At 36.2% G+C, this 21,036-nt stretch overlaps 2 protein-coding genes across 2 annotated transcripts; one reads left to right on the top strand and one right to left on the bottom strand.

Moving 5' to 3' along the window:
• Window positions 1-1,271: 1,271 nt before the first annotated feature.
• LOC106710624 (transmembrane protein 19) lies at window positions 1,272-3,300 on the bottom strand. Its single transcript, XM_014502739.2, has 6 exons — window positions 3,212-3,300; window positions 2,853-3,100; window positions 2,402-2,650; window positions 2,183-2,332; window positions 1,788-2,108; window positions 1,272-1,515 (listed from the first exon to the last, which is right to left on the bottom strand). The coding sequence occupies exons 2-6, from the start codon at window positions 2,995-2,997 to the stop codon at window positions 1,355-1,357; spliced, it is 1,026 nt and encodes a 341-aa protein (XP_014358225.2). The 5' UTR covers window positions 2,998-3,100; window positions 3,212-3,300; the 3' UTR covers window positions 1,272-1,354.
• Window positions 3,301-3,480: 180 nt separating this feature from the next.
• LOC106710534 (arf-GAP with coiled-coil, ANK repeat and PH domain-containing protein 3) lies at window positions 3,481-19,337 on the top strand. The gene is made up of 18 exons (XM_045680801.1): window positions 3,481-3,611; window positions 3,717-3,833; window positions 4,258-4,431; window positions 4,721-4,805; window positions 5,314-5,457; window positions 8,934-9,029; window positions 9,395-9,654; window positions 10,288-10,404; window positions 11,632-11,820; window positions 12,119-12,225; window positions 12,496-12,584; window positions 12,692-12,786; window positions 13,057-13,260; window positions 13,544-13,614; window positions 13,742-13,876; window positions 14,185-14,342; window positions 14,762-14,875; window positions 19,227-19,337. The coding sequence occupies exons 1-18, from the start codon at window positions 3,559-3,561 to the stop codon at window positions 19,335-19,337; spliced, it is 2,319 nt and encodes a 772-aa protein (XP_045536757.1). The 5' UTR covers window positions 3,481-3,558.
• Window positions 19,338-21,036: the final 1,699 nt, after the last annotated feature.

Below are 21,036 nucleotides of genomic sequence, written 5' to 3'. Positions count from 1 at the left end.
TGCCGTTTTCCACCAGGATTTTCCTGCTACTTTTATTATGTCGTCTGACCATCGGGCTTTGGGTCGTCCTCTCATTGTCACGCCTTTTCCCGGGCAAGACCATAGGGTTGCTTGTTTTGTCCATCTGTTGTCCTTTGCGCGCATCACGTGTCCCGCCCATTTCCACTTAAGGAGCTTGTTTTTTGTCTGATAGTTTGACTGTTTTGTTTATCTATAAGTTTAATGCCTAGGATGCTTTTCTCCATCGTTCAGAATACATTACAGAACAAAAATAAAGTAAGCCTCCTCCACACAAAAACCCAAGGACTTGCAGGTGCGTTGCTACAAAACCTCATATTAAGAAAGGAAAGGACTGGGTGTACACAACTGGTGGGTGGTAGAAAAGAAAGATGTTGAAAATGAAAAGGAATAGAGATAACAGTCACTTCATAAGATCGGGAAAACGCAGATTTAAAAACCTACTTTACACTATGTTTCCAAAAATGTCGAAATGCTGCGATGCGCCAGCAATTTTATTAGCAGATAATATCTGCACAGAGAGTACATGGTTGATGTAATATATTCGTAATTTTATATTACGAAGACGTGTTTTCTTATAATAATTATCGGAAAAAAAATAAACAAATTACCTTGGCTAATACGCGTAGAAAAAAATTACATTATCTGTGAACCACCTCATAAATATGGAATAAATCCATGTTTACTAATTTATTTATTTTTTGTTCCATTTCAACATACATTAAAAACAAAGGCAGCAGCTTGTGACATAGAAATATCAGATTTAAAAATATCGTCATTCCCATTTAGCTGGTAATTGTATGAAAAATTCCAGCAAATATTTTATGATCTTGGCCAAGGTACTCCTTTTCTTTACTAATATAATAAATAAGAAAGTAACTCTGTCTATCCTGCTTTCACGCCAAAACTACTGAACTGATACGCCCCACCTTGGGAAACACTGGTCTAGAGCCTGAGAATGGACATAGTCTACTTTTTAACGCGAAAACCGAGTTGTAACGGGTTGAAAGTGGAGGTGAAAATTTGTATAGAAGTATCATCAAGTTACTAGAGCTTGAAACAATAAAAAATTTAAAACTTAAAAAAATTCTCAATGTCAAGGAATATTTCGTGTATTCATTGTAATGCTAGTACTGATTATTTTTATTACAAACAATTTACTTCATGGGTTTATTTAAAAGATAACCAAACAAGTGATAAATAATTTATTTCAATTAAATCATAACATTTCATATAAATCATATAAAGTTAGTGTTTCATCTCACAACTATAGCGCGCCAAAACCTTTTTATTGTTCTAAATGTTAAACTACTTGATTGTAATCAGTCTTAAAATATTAAAAAGTAGGCCAAACAGTTTTACTAACTGTTGGTAAAAGTATTCCCATGACAATTGTTGATATAAGATTAACACTGTGATTGTCAAGGATATTTATTCCACTGATATGCTTCACAGCATGCTTTGAATGTGATACAATTTTACCATTTTTATCCACACCTGCAAACAAAAAACAAAACTTACAAACATTTGAAAGAATGTAATTATATATTACTAGCTGTCGCCCGCGACTCCGTCCGTGCGCAGTTAAAGAAAAAAACTAAATGGGGGGGGGGGGGTTATGAAAAATAGATGTTGGCCGATTCTCACACCTACTGAATATGCTCACAAAATTTCATGAGAATTGGTGAAGCCGTTTCGGAGGAGTTCAAGTTTGAACCCCATGACACGAGAATTTTCTATATAAGATACAATTCAAGAACTAATCATACCTGAATATTGCAAAGTTGCTCCCAATATAGAATCTATTAAGCTGCCAAAAAATCCTGCATAAGCACCTAACAAAATAATAGGCCACTGTGGAGGGGCATACGACCAAAGACTAGAGTCTGAAAAATAGAGCACAGTCAAATAATGCGCTATTCCAATGACAAGGCCTCCTAGAGTACTGAAAAGTGTTCCATTGAGGCTTATTCCTCCATTTGTTCCTTTTGGCACTCTCTTCCAAGTTGTTATAAGAACAGGGTCGCCTTTGCCAAAAACTGTGCCCAACTCAGAGGCCCATGTATCACCATTGCAACATGCAAGGACACCTGAAATAGACAATAAAAGTTAGAATATGTAACATTTATTTCAGTAAACAGTTAATTGTAAAATCATAACTCACCCATAACACCCAAAGACAACCAAGATGCCCTGTAATCTTTCATGAAATTTATTGGCCTCTCTGAGGCACCAACATCTAATAAATACAACAAGCTTAGTTGAGTAGCCATTCCCCCATTGCAAAGGACTTGAATCCAATTTCTTTGACCACCTGGAAATTGTAAAAATTGCAATTTTGTTCATATTAGGAAAACCTTAATTTCTAATGTATAATGTTTACCTTCTTTAAAGTCTTCTTCTATTTTCTTTTTCAAATGACCCTTGACTTTTGTTGCTCTTGAAGATGTAAAGAAAAATATGAGCAAATCGGCAAAGAAACATAAATTGGCCAACGTTAGGACAAATCCAACAACAAAAGCTAAAAGTGCTCCACTTAAATTGAGCGTCTTCTTTTTATATCCATATACACATATTAGCAATGGTATAAAACAAGCCGCCAACCATCTAGCAGGTGATATCACAATAGGCTCTGAAAAAATATTAAAAAATTTGTTTAAAATACACTTGCACATATATCTATCTATTCAGCCTCTTAACGCCAACTGCTGGGGTATAGGCCTCCCCCAAAGATCGCCACAATGATCAGTCCTATGCAACTCGCATCCAGAAAACTCCCGCAACCTTATACCTTACCTTGCACATATATTACATTAAAACGTTAATAAACTTACCATCTAATCCTTCGTTTTGGCCTAGTAATTTAGAATAGATAATATTGATAATCCACATCGACATGGACAGAGGAATGGCTATTACACTAATTACAAGTGTTATAAAATGATTATTTTTAAATGGAGTTGTTTTATTTTTATCCATTATATCGTAGTAAGCGTTTTAAAATTAAACAACAAATTAATAATTGTAACTTCGTTACTTTACACAACACTTTTAAGTTCCGAATGCGCAGTATTCGATGCGACTGTAAATATCAAATATCACAATTAAATCAACAAAATTGGACGATTTACAAAATGAACGTATTTATTTTATACGGTAGACATTACGCACAAAGAGTTAATAAAATAATTACTGTAAATAAAAATAAACTGCAGTCACGACACAACGGTAAATTTGTTTTGATGGACCTATATACCTATATGTGATGGTGTGAGTGTGTGGTGGTCTGATCTGTCAGAATTGAAATGACAATCAAATGACAACAGACGATAAAAAGAGAACAAAAAACGCACCAAGAACAAGAACCAGCTAGCGTTTAGGATGTTTTAATCTGTATCTGTAGCTGTCATTTTTATCAGTTTTGTTTGTCAGTTGTAAATTAAGTTATCTGTGTTACGCTTATTGTTGTACGAAGACAAGACTTTTTGTTTCGTGTAGAAAAATGTTGTAAAATATATTAACACTGTAACTGCAATTAAAATGAAGCCTTTAATTGATTTCGATGAATGTTTAAGAGATTCCCCAAAATTTAGGTAAACACCAAAATAGTTATTCAACGAAAGTTCTTTGTAGAAAGTGAAACTATGTACGTGTTTTGTGTTTTAATATATTCAAGTGTTAATAATTCATTGTTTTAGGGAACAGCTGGAAACGGAAGAATCTAGTATTGATGGTTTAGAGCAGAAACTTGATAAAGTTCTCAAGACATGCTCTTTCATGATAGAATCCGGTAAAACATACATGACTCATAGGAGGTAAGTTTATGTGCTACTTTATTGATGTAAAAAATTCTACAACTGAATGTTTACTTTTTATCCAACTACTCTCGTGGTGATTTAATAAAAACAAACTGGAATATTACTCATTATACTTTGTTTTTGTATTGACTATAATTAGGTTTTAAGATACACAAATAGTTTAAAATATTTTCCGATACATTACAAAGAACTTTTTTACTCCTGATACTATATTTCTTGTAGATTAACTTCTACCCAAAAATATTCACTATATCACAAACCCATATCTATGATCAAATCAGCTTAGATAATAGATATACTCTTAAATAATCAAATTGACAAGTCTGTTATACTTCAAACAATTATCAGAATTTAGTTAAGATATAAATAGTAACAAATAATAAACACACACATTTTAGTAATTTATGTTTTTATTGTGTAGTGCTTTTACAAATGCACTATGGGACTTGAGCAGTAGTTTTTCTGAGGATCCACCTGTCATGGCAACCCTGAATCGTATGATACATGCATTGCAAGAAATGAATAAGTTCCACTCAATACTGCTAGACCAGGCATCTAGGACTGTACTCAAGAATCTCTCGGCATTTATTAAAATGTAAGTATCTAAAGATTTACTTATCAATGACAAACTATTTAACAGTTGTAGAGTCCAAAACATTTGTTGCATAAATGACCTGCTAAACTGGTGTAATACCACAACCACACAGTAGACAGGTCTGAAATGGAAGTAATTTTGTTTATCATTTTGAGTGTGTATGCCAGAGCTCAAAGTTTAGCCCTTCACTTTGCTATTTTGATGAATTAAGTTGTATGCATACCCATTTGCCTCATTATTCTATAAAAAATATATTACATAGTACTAAATAAAAATGCAATTGTTGCAGAGATATAAAGGGTGTGAAAGAGAGCAAGCATCATTTTGATAAAATATCAAATGATCTGGACATAGCTTTAATAAGAAACTCGCAGGTATGTATGTTTAAGTGTACATTTGATTATAAAGTTCTAATCAGATTATAAATATCAGCATTACATTTACAACCAGGCACAACATATCTTTGATAGTAATTACTTCAAAAAAATTATGTTCTATGAATAATTGTATAATTATTGTTTTGCAAGAAACCACAAACATGTACATTTAATTAAAATGTAAAGAATCTAATACAGGTGGCTAGATAACCTTTGGTGTGCTTCATAATTATTAATAACATCAATTCAATCAAATGTAAAGTGAATTTTTATTACCTTATGTGTCCATAATATGTCAATTTTTTATAATATTTGCCTATTTAAAATGTGTCTAGTCCGTATATAAACTTCCCAACTTAACAATTTATCTGTGACAAACATACTAAAAACTACATTTATGTCGCGTCATATTTTTTATATGAGATTATCTTGTTATAACACTCTTATCAACAGTTGCTGCAATAAACTCTGTACTTGTATTTTAAGCATAATATTACTACCCCAGGTGTCTCGTCACAAAACCAGCGATGTGGAGGAAGCGGTTAACCTTTTGCTTGCCACCCGCTCTTGTTTCCGACATACCGCACTCGACCATGTACAGAAGATCACGATGCTGCAAGCTAGAAAGCGACATGAGATATTGGCAACAGTAAGTCAAATATTTGTTTAATATGCTGAAGCCGATCTTAAAGCCATCAAAGCTTTTTTATGTCTCTCTCTAAATATAAAATATTAGCTTTTACCCGCGACTCCGTCCGCGCGGAATAAAAAATAGAAGACGGGGTAAAAAATATCCTATGTCCGTTTCCTGGTTCTAAGCTACCTGCCCATCAATTTTCAGTCAAATCGATTCAGCCGTTCTTGAGTTATAAATAGTGTAACTAACACGACTTTCTTTTATATATATAGATATAGATGAAGATTAAAAGAATGGGTCATGGTATCTTAGGTTACAGTCTTATTAGCCTATTGTTATTGCAAATTTTGAAAATTTTAAATTCCAATATTATAAAGCTAAAAGATGTGATTGTTTACATTAAATAGGCTTCGAAACTAGTGAACGAATTTGAAAAATTCTTTCACTGTTGAGAAGTTACCATATCCTCGGATTAATTTTTTTTAGACATAGATGCTATATTTTTTTAAGATTGGCTAGATTTCTTTAATTCCACGCCGACGAAGCCGCGGGCACCTGCTAGTTTTATATATTTTTATTTATAATTATATTAGTACAGTAGTGATTACTATATACATTATACCTTATAATTAATAACTTAATATATGGGACATAACAACTCATAAATAACAGCGAAATTATTTGTAATGGACACTTAACCTAGTTACGCACTAATGATGGCCGACACGTAACTTTATTCAAGACAATGTATATGTTGTAATAATATATTATATTTCATAATTTATTGTTCAAACTCTTTATGTATGAACATAGGAATATGTAGGCCTAAGCTTTCACACAAAACTTTTAGGTAGTCAAACAGCACTAGTCATAAAATTTTAAGTACATTTCAGAAAAAAACGTTTAAACAACTGTACTTCTTTGATTTCGTCTTTACTGAAGTAAATAAACAGACAGTAGAAAGTAAATAAACAGACAGTAGACAAAATTATGAGTTCTTTATTTATATGTTGTCAAATTCATTGAATTTGTAAAGTATGTTTCCTGCAGACTGACTTATTCTGCTTCATCTAACATCCGTATAAGATGTATGTTATTAGTGCGCGTGCATATTTTTTCTCATTCAGTCTGAAAGTTGAGGCAAATGACGAGACATATCTATGTTGAACGGTTACTGTACATTATTCTTCTTTCATTAGACCATGATTAATGTTTATTTTGGTATTGGTGTTAACAAACATGACGGTTAAGATTTCGATATGTCAATGAAAATTGTTAATATCAGATTGTTTTATTGCTAAGCGTGCAATTATTCTGAACAAAAATATAGGTAGACAACATATACGAGAATAGCCATCGCACATGATTTCGTCTTCACAGAATTATAAATAAAAGACCGACTGTAATCTGTCTCTGTTGAAAGTTTCATCCAGATTCGTTAACTCGTTCTGGAGTTACCTGGTAACATACAAATGCGTACTATCGGGGAATCTGGCAGTCTCCCCGCCTTAAAAGCAATAGTTTGAAAATTTCGTATGCATTGAGACGACGATGTGGAAACAATTACAAGTGTAAGGCAGCTTTTAAATGTGTCTGTACGATTTATTGCTTTTTATTATTATCCCGTCGTTTGCACAACTCACTGCGACCTTATTATAAGAAAGGGCGAAGTTTGTCTCGTTACAAGGAAAAAGGCAAATTTTCTACAAGCGAAATACCACGAATGGTCCTGACTGTACATTTATTCATCTAAACTTTCGCATTCATATAATAAAATTGTATTATTTGTTTGTCCTCGATTGAGTCGATCCATTCATGTAATATGCCACTGTTTATATGCATTGATTTCCATATGGTTTGTGCGACGCGCAACAAGCGTCTATTACGCGTAAAATACACATTAAACCGTGCGTTGAATAACAATATGTTTTTTTATAATTGTTTTGTTATGACACTGGGTTATTGCGTCACGGTGTATTACCGGTGGTTACTGTCGGCTGTTCGTGAGAAACTCTCGTGCAAGCCTTTGTTAATATTCGTAGCCTTCATATTTTCAAGCGAATCTTTATTGTTTTTTATGTCATGTTTACTATGATACTACGTGCTCACGATTCGCATTAGAACTTGCAGGAATAGTAAAATGTGCTTAGTTTTTATGTCTGTTAAATAGTATATATAGTAAGGAGATTAGTAATTTAACGTAATAACCACCATCATTAGTGTTTCTTTGCCCGCAAGACATAGACCTTCAACAATAATAAGAAAGAAATTATCTAAGTAGATAATGTACTTAAGAAACCTTATAAGGATAAGCACGGAATACCTCATTCTATGTACTTATATGTTAATTGTCTTCCGATCATGTGATGTAATAACAAATCCAAATCTTATAGCATTGGTTATAGTTCTGGTTGTTTCTCGTTGGGCAGATCGGCTTACCGATCAATCGGCCCATACTCATTGGGCCGCACGAACTCTAGGATGATAGCCCAACGGTAAACATCCATATTTTTCAACCGTATATAATGCCATCATTATGATTGTTCAATTCAGTGTCATTAATAACGTATATTGAACTAGCACTACCTCCTGCATTCAGAGCCGCGTTAGATGTAAGGGGTGTTTGAAATATAGTCTTCCGTGGTGTCAGAAGATTAAAATAGGATGGAATGCTAAACTTTGGCAAAGCGATTTCTATCTAACCCAATTACCTTTAAATCTGTAACAATTTCATTTGAATATAGATATGTAATCTGTAAGGCGTTATAAATTAAATACTTCTTATCTTATCATATCAATAAAATAAACTCGGGTTAGTCATTAGAACATCCAATGCCAGGTTCTTGCAATAGTTTTTGCACCACGCCCACTCTGTTCGCAAGGTTGCTGTCGACTAGAAATAACAGTTCATTCGTCTTACGCGACGGTTATGCTTAAGCGTTTAGTTGCAGTGTTAAACTGGTGTAATCGGTTTTATTATTGGATTGTTTTAATGCACTGAATAAGGTAATTTATTAATAACTCTATTCATTAAAGTTTTATTTATGTATTACTCATTAATATGTGCCATTGATATGTTTTGATGTAAAGGAGTGTAAGACAAATCAAAAACTGTGTCATCCTGTTATGTTCTGTTCTATATTTTTATAGGGTAAAATAATTTAAATTAATATAATAAGGTTGAAGAGTTTGTTTCGGTTTTTCTTTATATTGTGCGGTGTAAGATATTAATTAAATAATTTATCACACTATGATCTTTTAGAACCTAACAGAAAATAAATAATGTTATACGGCTAATAAAACTACGGATTACAGCTAGCTTTTTTTTATTTATTTTTTATTCCCTTATACCTGGCATACATTGCAAATAATATCCGGTTTTAAATTTAAATAACTATAATAGTTTTATTTTTGTTATAGCGTCTGAGTAGCGCAATTTAAATAAACCTATCGACCAATGAGATATAATAATATTTAATTCTTTTCAGTTTTTATCATACATGCAAGCTTGCTGTACATATTATCACCAAGGAGCTGATTTATCTGAAGATTTGGAACCCTTTCTAAAATCAACAGCAGACGAGGTATTTAATTTTTTTTATTAAAAAAGTCCCGTTAAAATAAATCTTGCAATCGTTGATAATTGATTTTTTATTTAATAATGTTTGTTATACGAATTAATTTTTGAATTTGTACCCGAGAACTTCAAACTTTCTTTCTTAGATTTGATTTAAAGTGTTGTTTGTTGTTTTTTTCCAAAATGCTGTTTTTTAATGACAACCATTATCAATGTCATTGAACTTTCCTTCTTGATTACATCTTTTTCATTGAAGTTTTTCAGTTTTTCTGTTCTTTTTATTTTATTAAACGTGGGATGGAAATATTGTTCTTACACTGGTATAACGACAGTGGAAACCCACTGTTTAATGAAAAACACTAACGTTTTCAGGTGACGACAATGCGTGGTAGTACCAAAGCGCTGGATAAAGAAATGGAAAACCGGCATACGATAGTGAACAGTCAAGATACTGTTCTGCCGAGTTGCAAAGACCACGCCAATGAGACTGACTGTAAAGACGGTCTACTGACGTCACCTTGCCTCAAGAACTTACCAAGGATGCAAGGTTACCTCTTTAAAAGGACATCCAACGCATTCAAGACTTGGAACAGAAGATGGTTCTATTTGTACGACAATCGATTAGTTTATAGGTAAGTTTGATTTGCTGTTTGTTTGTCGTGAAGGCCGAATTAAAGGACGGTCTCGGTCTATTTACTTATGAAATATTATCTAGTTATATATATTTGTGTAAAAGATACATTTTGAAACCCTAGATTGGTAACGATGTAAATTTTATTAATGTAATTATTAGGTATATGACTTCAATTGGTGTTTTTTTTACATTATCATACAAAATTTTATATGCAATTCAAAAATAACTTATATCGTTGAATTCAATGGATATGAAAGTAAGAAATTACATTTACACATTTCACTGTCTGAAGATGTCATTTATTGTTTATGGATTATCTTATATATATAAAAGAAAGTCGTGTTAGTTACACTATTTATAACTCAAGATCGGTTGAACTGATTTAGCTGAAAATTGATGGGGAGGTAGCTTAGAACTTGGAGACGGACATAGGAACTTTTTTATCTTGTGTACATTTTTTTTATTCCGCGCGAATGGAGTCGCGGGTAAAAGCTAGTTTTTAATAAGTCTGTGATTACAACCTTATAAAGCTATAATTGTTTTAATATGTTGATTATAATTTAATATTTTTATTAAATAAATATAGAAAGTATTTATTGATGGATGATATTAAAATTTAACTTGTTTTCAGGAAAAGAACAGGTGAGCTGAATGTGACTGTGATGGAAGAGGATTTACGTTTGTGTACAGTCAAGCCGGTGTTGGATGGCGAGAGGAGGTTCTGTTTCGAAGTGTTGTCACCTTCCAAGTGAGTTTACTAATTGAATTATATTTATTTCTTAACTAGCTTTTGTTTACTAACTTCGTCTGTAGAGAATTAAAAAAGGTGTGAAAATATCTCATATGTTACTCGAGACTATGTCTGTATTTGTGTCAAATTTCAGTAAAATTAGTGAAACCGTTGCGGAGTTGAAACAAACGTACCCTACTGGACACCTTACACATTTCTGGTATCTTTGCTCTTGTGTGTTCTTCCAAAGTGTGTTTTACATATATACCAAATTTAATCGAGATCCATGCAGTCGTTATGGATATATGGATACCTTCTAACAAACATCCATCCATTTATCCAAACATTCGCATTTATAATATTAGTAAGATATTTTTAAGACTTAAAGAAAAGAAAAGATCCTAAAAATAATTTAAATTTCTATACATGTTAAGCGTATGATTTTTCTAAAGTTCCATTCAATATATTCATTTAATACTACGAGTGTTATAAAACGCGTTTTTATTGCTGCCGTTAACCTCAATGATTTTATAACAAATAAACTGAAAGATGTCTGTGCTTTCATAGACTTTCGTGAAACATTGTAAATAGTAATTCAGTCTAGTTGTACGACAATGAACCTAGAATAAGGTCATTACACGGGGCCAGTATCTCACTTTAAATATAATTCGAGATCGTCGACCTTATATTTTTTTGTATTACGTTCGGTTTTATTTGAATCGTTTTAATTCGTCCGTTTTTAAAAATGGAATACAAAGCTTTTTTTTTTTGTTAAAACTAAACTACAACTACTAAACTAAAACTAGAGGCATAGATATATCGATAATTAGCTGTATGTAACGCGCGGCATTAAAAAAAACTTAATAAGTAGCCTATGTGTTCTTCCAAACTACTACTTTTACGTCTGTGCCAAATTTAATCAAGATCCGTTCAGCCGTTCCGAAGATACCTTCAAACAAACATCCATTTATCCTTCCATCTAAACATTCGCATTTATAATATTAGAAAAATTACAGGATATGCCATAATATGTTTTTCCTATCGACATCTTTGTTCCACTCTGTGTGAGTTCGACTCATGATTTCGTTCATTAAATCAATCTATCATTCATAATTTTATCACACCCTTTAATATCGAAAAAAATGCTATTTAAAATCTGCTTTACTACTTTATTTGTGAAGTCATAGTACTTCTTGTTTACCCAATGAAGATCACAACATAGCTAAGTTGTTTAATACATTGTAGAAGTCACATGCTGCAAGCGGACTCTGAGGAGATGGTGGGTGCGTGGATAGCGGCACTTCAGAGTGGTATCCGCTCCGCCATACAGCAGGGCCGTGGCCGAGACCCGCCTGACTCACAGCTGGTGCTCGTACCAGACCGCGACCACACACACAACAACCCGCATGCCAATGACAGGATGAAGAAAGTCAGGTGATGACACACATCACATACTCCACAAATATCATTACAAACAGTTCCTACGATGCTAATATTTTCCGCTGATTATTTAGCTCTTATCTTTGTGACAAAATTCGCTTCTAACTTTTGGATGCGTATTAAAAAAAATATTAATACAATGCCTAATTTATGTTTTACTAGCTGCAACTCCGTTTACTAGGAGTAAAAAATTTAATTAATGGCCTATGTATTCTTAATTAGTGATTCTTTAGCGTCTAACAAACATCCATCCATCCATCCATCTATAATATAAGTAAGATATTTATTTCAGGATATGGGAACAGCTACTGAGTATCCCGGGCAATAACTATTGCTGCGACTGCGGCAGCCCGAACCCGCGCTGGGCCAGTATCAACCTAGGAATTACACTTTGCATAGGTCTGTATTAAAACTGCATTAAACAATGAATTTATTAGACTTTGGCTATTGTGATGTTCAAAAATTTATCTTTTTGTATTTTAATTTATTTGCAACTGGTAACACTGAATTAACTGTAATTGTGCTGGCAACACAAGTCTCGGTTTCGTTCTTCTATAGATAGAATACTTTCCAATAATGAAATGGTTTTGTGATTTAGTTGGAAGAATTTTTTTTTTTAATTAACTTAATGTTAACACAGTAATAGATAAAATGAACTAATATTTTCAGCATGTTCCGGTGTACATCGCTCACTCGGCGTACACGTCAGCAAAGTTCGCTCTCTGACACTCGACGATTGGGAACCTGATATTATTAAGGTATTTTATGGATATTGTATTTTTTTACAATTAAAAAAAAGTTATTTTCAATCTGTTTGTATGACAGTCCGGCCGGTTTAATAAATTGGCCTAATAAATTTTGACAGGTAATGGCGGAGCTGGGTAATAAAATAGTGAATTTAATATACGAGGCGAACACAGAGGGCACCGATCTCACCAGACCTACGCCCAATTGTGAAACGTAAGTTAAAATTATTTAACTTAATATTAGTAGCTAGTAGCAAAATAATTTTATCTAATTTATTTAATGAATATTTTTGGAAATTCAAATATAATGCTCTCACAGTTCTCTGAAAATTGTCTTTCTGAGTGCAAAGGTTCATAAAGACATAGCCTGGCAATGTACATATAAAACCTTGCCTTCCGGAAAAAATCGAAAGTGATTGAAGCGCCCCCTAGTCATGTATTTTACATTGTTTTAGTAATAATATATAATACTGATGTACGTCAGGTCTGTGCGCGAGGCGTGGATCCGCGCCAAGTACGTGTCACTGTCGTTCGTGCGCAACGTGGCCGCGTGCGAGCGTGCCCCGCCCCACTCTCCGCCCCACTCTCTGCCCCACACACCGCCCCACTCTCCGCCCCAGTCCCCGGCCCCCTCGCCGCCTCCCGCGCGCGCCGCACGACGGTGGTCCGTGAGACGAGCTAGGCGCAGGTATACTTGACCACCTTTATTTATCTAACCAATTGAATGGCATTTTCTGTTTACAATGTAATTTATTTATTTATAAGGTGGCAAACGATTTATCGAATACCTGATTTCGCTAATAAAGCGAATTGGTCCTTTTCTTATTTATTCCGTATAAGAAAATTGTAGGAAAGGGAAGAGGGATATAGTCGGTACAGTAGTATACATACGTACTGATTTATATCTCGAATACACTCAAGTTTATTATCCATTTCAGTCCCACCCGTATGTAACTGTTATATAATTCCAGAGTCCGAGCACAGCCGGTTGTACCTGAAACTATTGCGGATGAGAAAAGCGATGTCAACAGTAATACCAGTGGTGAGATTTATCACTCTCATATACACTTAAATGATCGCTTAGTGAAGATTTCTCTTGCTAGATTTACGCTAAGGGTCTTCCTTAGTGATTATGATGTATTGAGTGTGGTTATTATGTTTGTGTGCAGCATCGGAGAGCGGCAGCAAGAGTTCGGGCAGTCCCGTACTACTGATCGGCAGCGAGTTGGTCGGCGAGCGCGATGTCGATCTCAGTCTACCCTCAGACCACGACTCCACCGAGGGGGAGGACACAGATGAACTCGGTAATACTACGCTATATAACAGATTACAAAAAATAATCTTAAAAACTGTAAATTTAAAATCATATGAAAAATGGCCCCTTTTTAAAACATACTAGCTCTTACCCGCGACTCCGTCCGCGCGGAATAAAAAATAGAAAACGGGGTAAAAATTATCCTATGTCCGTTTCCTGGTTCTAAGCTACTTGCCCACCAATTTTCGGTCAAATCGATTCAGCCGTTCTTGAGTTATAAATAGTGTAACTAACACGACTTTCTTTTATATATATAAGATATGTATGTAAAAACTACTATAGTTGTGTGTATAACAGAAGCAGAAGATCTATCCAACCTGAGTGCGGACGCGGTGCTGTGTCGTGCTGCGCGTGCGCACAACGTGTGCGTGATGCGCGCCGCACTCGCCGCCGGCGCCACGCCCACCGCCACCGCCGCACGACTGCGCACTGCGCTGCACGCCGCCGTGCTCAGTGTTAGTATACACTGCGCACTTACATAATAACTACAATTTTTTATTTGCTCAGGAAGCGAAAGAACATGTAGCCACCTGAATTCATAGACATCCGCAATTACAAATGCGATAAAAGTGTGGCAGAAATTACACATTTTACTTTTTCGTCTTACATATTAACATCAACATGGTCGTACGTCATGTTACAAACTTACAGCTGCATTTTATATGTACATGAATCGTGGATCATACGAAATTCTTTAATTTAATACGTTTTCCATCCATCCAACCATTCATTCAGCGTCGTTACGCCCATTGCTGGGCATAGGCCTCCCCCAAAGATCCCCCCTTATGATAATACGTTTTACTTCTGAGTAATTATCGAGTTAGTCATTAAAGTGTTTCTTATCACTATTGTTACAATTTTGTTTAATTCATAGGGTTCAGTGATGGCGTGCTCTTTCCTGCTGCTGAACGGCAGTAAGCTGAACTCGCAGGATGAAGATGGCAAAACACCGCTGCATCTTGCCACAGAGGCCGGACACACCGGACAGGTAATACCATCTATCTGTTCGTATGGCACATTAGTATTATATATTTTTAGAGAATTATTAGTCAAGATCATCTCGAGCATATTGCGCGCTAAAGTTCCCAAAACCAAGTGACAGATAGCTGTAGTGAGGCGACGTAAGCGTTGATATTTGACATGTCTAGTGCTGCGCCGATACACCGGCACAGTGTTGATTTTTGTCTCTAACAGTTCGGCCATCCTGCATTTCCTTCGTCCTCGAAGGAGTATTGATCCTTGCTGCATCGTTTTACACGCTGTCCCAAGCGCCATGAAGAGCCAGAACACCTCCAAGAAAAAGGACCTAAAAGCAAATCAGCCCCGTAGGCAGAAAATATAGCCCCGTAGGCAAACATATAGCCCCGTAGGCAAACATACAGCCCCGTAGGCAAAACATATAGCCCCGTAGGCAAACATATTGCCCCGTAGGCACAACTTAGCCCCGTAGGCAAAACATATAGCCCCGTAGGCAAAACATATAGCCCCGAAGGCAAAACATATAGCCCCGTAGGCACAACTTAGCCCCGTAGGCAAAACATATAGCCCCGTAGGCAAAACATATAGCCCCGTAGGCAAAACATATAGCCCCGTAGGCACAACTTAGCCCCGTAGGCAAAACATATAGCCCCGTAGGCAAAACACAGCCCGGAGGCAAACATATAGCCCCGTAGGCAAACATATAGCCCCGTAGGCACAACTTAGCCCCGTAGGCAAAACATATAGCACATTTTGTATCAACCATGTATCTGAAATAAAACTAATAATAATTGTTATTAAACATACGCCCGGAGGCTAAACATACGCCCCATAGGCAATCTTTGATTTTCTTTTATCAATCATGTGTCTGAAATAAAAGTTTTATTAATCATACGCCCCATAGGCAAAACATACGCCCGGAGGCAACATATACGCCCTGAGGCTAAACATACGCCCCATAGGCAATCTTTGATTTTCTTTTATCAATCATGTGTCTGAAATAAAAGTTTTATTAATCATACGCCCCATAGGCAAAACATACGCCCGGAGGCAACATATACGCCCTGAGGCTAAACATACGCCCCATAGGCAATCTTTGATTTTCTTTTATCAATCATGTGTCTGAAATAAAAGTTTTATTAATCATACGCCCCATAGGCAAAACATACGCCCGGAGGCAACATATACGCCCTGAGGCTAAACATACGCCCCATAGGCAATCTTTGATTTTCTTTTATCAATCATGTGTCTGAAATAAAAGTTTTATTAATCATACGCCCCATAGGCAAAACATACGCCCGGAGGCAACATATACGCCCTGAGGCTAAACATACGCCCCATAGGCAATCTTTGATTTTCTTTTTTTTTTTTTTTATATCGATCATGAGTCTGAAATAAAAGTTATCATTATTATTATTTTTACTACCATGTCAAATACCTGGCATTCCGCGCACCCTGTACTCCATGACATCTATACATCAAGACTCTCCACAGGTTCGCGGCCTCGGCCTGCTCGCGACAGGCACTTCACGAGCGTACTACTCGCGACGGGTGCTCCACAAGCGCCGTTGCTCGCGACAGGCGCTCCACAAGCGCCACTGCTAACGACAGGCACTTTACAAGCGCACTGCTCACCACACGCGTTTCACTGGTGCGCTGATTGTAAACAGGCACCGCTCAGGCGCGCTGATTGTAGACAGGCACCGCTCAGGCGCGCTGATCGTAAACAGGCACCGCTCAGGCGCGCTGATTGTAGACAGGCACCGCTCAGGCGCCCTGATTGTAGACAGGCACCGCTCAGGCGCGCTGATTGTAGACAGGCACCGCTCAGGCGCGCTGATCGTAAACAGGCACCGCTCAGGCGCGCTGATTGTAGACAGGCACCGCTCAGGCGCGCTGATCGTAAACAGGCACCGCTCAGGCGCGCTGATTGTAGACAGGCACCGCTCAGGCGCCCTGATTGTAGACAGGCACCGCTCAGGCGCGCTGATTGTAGACAGGCACCGCTCAGGCGCGCTGATCGTAAACAGGCACCGCTCAGGCGCGCTGATTGTAGACAGGCACCGCTCAGGCGCGCTGATCGTAAACAGGCACCGCTCAGGCGCGCTGATTGTAGACAGGCACCGCTCAGGCGCGCTGATTGTAGACAGGCCCCGATCAGGCGCGCTGATTGTAGACAGGCACCGCTCAGGCGCGCTGCTCGCGACACGCGCTTCAATGGCGCGCTGCTCTCCACACGCGCTTCAATCGCGCGCTGCTCTCCACACGCGCTTCAATCGCGCGCTGCTCTCCACACGCGCTTCAATCGCGCGCTGCTCGCGACACGCGCTGCTCGCGACACGCGCTTCGATCGCGCGCTGCTCGCGACACGCGCTTCAATCGCGCGCTTCTCGCGATATGCGCAGGTTCGGACCCTTAGGCGGTAACTCGATCTACACGATTTCTCTTGTCATCTCAAACACCAAGTATCTTTATGGATCTATAACATTCATCACATGACCATGTAGGGCAAGCATGTCATGACATACCAAACAATAAAATCAAGTTTTAATTCAGAAGTATCCTGGTGACACACAAATTAAAATAAACTGAACTTAGAAAGGACATCAATGACTTAAGACATAATGATATCCATCTGACTCAGGTAATGGCTTTAATTTTATCACAACTCTGCTTTACAAGACCCTCACTAATAAACTGATCTATATTCTCAATTTCAGTTGTTAGGAAAATTCTTTAAATTAATTGAAAAACCAGATCTTGTCTTATTAAACATCAACACTAAAAATATAATGAATGTTGGTTTGATCTTACCGCAGTACAAATTGAATAAGTATCCATGCCAGGACATCCGGCAGCTTATACCAATAATGGCTTGAACAATCATGCTATCTGTCATATTACATGACATGTGACATGCCAATCCCAAGTTTGTCATAATAAAATTTTACTGAATCCTCACCCTTTGGTTTAACTCAATTGGCATGTTCCCTAGTCTGAACTACTACTACTGTTCTTAACAAATGGAAACACTTGAATTAAATTTGTCATCAACTGACATAATGAATACATGGGGTCCTCCATTCATATTTTGGCAAAGTTATCTTTGCCATGCAATTGCATTGTAACATCTTTTCATGCATATTTGTCACAACTTCAAAATTATATTCCACATAATACACCACTGACTTGTATTTTAGGTTTTGTACCAACTCCTTTAATACCTCAATTTGACTGTCTTTTCTCTTTATTCCTCTTTGTGTGTCTTAAAATACAGAAAAGTATTTTTAATTATCCTGTTAAATTATAACATAACCTGTAGTCTTTAAAAGTACTGTCTTAAAGCCAACAGTATATTTAAATATTCTACACAAAACTTTTATCTATTAACCAAATTATAATCTTAATATTAAATGTATGATTCATATTATTTTACACACCACTTTTGTGTCTCAACATAAATCATACCTTGTTTTAAAATGAAAGGCACTTTTAATATTTTACACAAACTTTTGTGTCTTGACAAACCATAAAACCAAACATACAACCAAACCTTTAAATCAAACATTAAAATAGAAATAAACACAACAAATCTTGATTTTGTGTTTTCAAGCCAATGGTCTTTTCATGGTCTGTTAATAAAACAATTTTCGTAATATGACTTTATGATTGTACGATTACGGACTTTAGGAAAATGTTTTCAAGTCTTTTAGAAATCACCAAATTAAGAAATCAGTAAATAATTTTGTACAGATAATTAGAAACATGGAACAATCTCACCAAATATGAAGATTTTCACGCTGGTGTGCGTTTTAAGTTTACCATTTACTCGAAGTTCTCAATATCCTTACAAATTTTAAAAATCTCACTCTCCGGTAAACAATACGATACTTTTATGCAACAAAATCACTTTGTGAGTTTGGGTAATATCCCACTTCTGAACTTTTAGAGAATTATTAGTCAAGATCATCTCGAGCATATTGCGCGCTAAAGTTCCCAAAACCAAGTGACAGATAGCTGTAGTGAGGCGACGTAAGCGTTGATATTTGACATGTCTAGTGCTGCGCCGATACACCGGCACAGTGTTGATTTTTGTCTCTAACAATATATTATATATAACACTTTGTCATTGTCCCTCTTTTGTTCCTAAAAAGTTTAGTAAAGAGCGCAATTTATTTTTTTTCCTTGTTTTGTAAATATGGAAACCAAAACTGAGAAATTGAACTGCCTTACATTTGTATTGGTACATATCTTGTATTGGTGATCTCTGTTTTTATCAAAGAGTGTGAGCGAAATGATCATATGATTTTAAACAAGTGGTTCGTCAATTTAAACCCTCAGTTATATTATGTTATTTGTAGGTGTGTCTGTTACTTCGGTATCGTGCGGACCAATCTATAAAAGACAACGAGGGTCGCACACCGTTGGACATCGCGGTGGAGCACGCCAACGCTGACATTGTCACATTGTAAGTTAACTGTCAATCTAATGTCAATTAAAGAATAAAAAAAATCTAGAAATTTCCTTAAAAAGTTTGTCAGATGTTTATTGGCTTGGCACGTCACTAACAAGTGTACTCTTCTGTCCAATGTGCCAACTTAATTATCACAAAATCTTTGTCAGGTTGCGACTAACGAAGTTGAACGAAGAGATGCGCGAGAACGAGATGTCATCAAATGATGACACATACAACGAGGTGTTCCGCGACTACACGCAGCTCGCCCACTCGCATCCAGAACGTCTCGTGCGAGCGCGGCACAACAACAATGACGGTAAACAACTCCCACCTACGTATCTACCTCCTTCACCCCCCCCCCGCCTCTCTCTGTTCCGGCTTACCTCTAACTTTACCTTTCCACCTTCTATCTTTGCCTTCTCATCTTCAATCTTTGCCTTCTCATTTTCTATCTTTGCTTTCCCGTCTTCTATTTTTACCTTCCCATCTTCTATCTTTACCTTTCCACCTTCTATCTTTACCTTCCCACCTTCTATCTTTGCCTTCCCACCTTCTATCTTTGCCTTCCCATCTTCTATCTTTGCCTTCCCACCTTTAATTTTTGCCTTCCCACCTTCTATCTTTGCCTTCCCATCTTCTATCTTTGCCTTCCCACCTTCTATCTTTAACTTCCCACCTTCTATCTTTACCTTCCTACCTTCTATCTTTACCTTCCCACCTTCTATCTTTACCTTCCCACCTTCTATCTTTACCTTCCCACCTTCTATCTTTACCTTCCCACCTTCTATCTTTACCTTCCCACCTTCTATCTTTGTCTTCCTACCTTCTATCTTTACCTTCCCATATTCTATTTTTATCTTCCCATCTTCTATCTTTGCCTTCCCACCTTCTATCTTTACCTTCCCATCTTCTATTTTTATCTTCTATCTTTACCTTCCCACCTTTTATCTTTACCTTCCCACCTTCTATATTTTTCCCAATATCCTTATTTCTCAATGTAATAAATAAAGGGCTATTTATAGTTCTATTTTGTTTAGTTGTAACTTTTAGGAATGTAGGACTTGACTTGGAATGTTGATAACTTAAGTGACTTTAATGTTTTTGGCGTCTTTCGTATTCTTCGGATTAAGATTATATTTAGATAGTAAGGTTTTATTTATATAATTTATAATATTTTTTAAAATTTATAAAATTTATATGTGCAGGTGAACAGAGCAGTGAATGATGGCCGGGACGTCTCCAACGCTGGAGATATTTGTGGTGCGAATGAACATTGTTGAGTTGTGTGAATGAAAACTTGGCACTTCTTCTTACTGTCTGCTCTTTTAAAGCTAAGTGCCGTTAAAATTTAATCACATTACATATACATATTGCTTTTATGTATATTTAAAATTTAAAGAAAAAGATTGCCATTGAAATGTTAAAAAAGGACAAATTAGTTTTAATGGCTTACATTTCTTATTGTTTATATATTAATTAATATTACAAAAAAAACATAACAAGTTTAGAGATCGACTGAATTACCACCGTTCCTAATTAATAAATTCTAAGTTAAATTTGATGTTTATACTCTGTAGTTTAATGTATCACAGTTAACACTTTCCATGCTATTACTATTTATGTATGAAATCCATTAACTCGCCAGGTGGCATTTAACGTGTTTAATTCCAGTTTTATAAATGTACCAGTTTTCATATACAGTGGAGTCTCGCTAA

This window comes from Papilio machaon, chromosome 13 (assembly GCF_912999745.1).
Source record: "Papilio machaon chromosome 13, ilPapMach1.1, whole genome shotgun sequence".
Classification (NCBI taxonomy): domain Eukaryota; kingdom Metazoa; phylum Arthropoda; class Insecta; order Lepidoptera; family Papilionidae; genus Papilio; species Papilio machaon.
The sequence above is the reverse complement of the archived record's forward strand: the minus strand, read 5'-3'. Positions and strand labels throughout refer to the sequence as shown.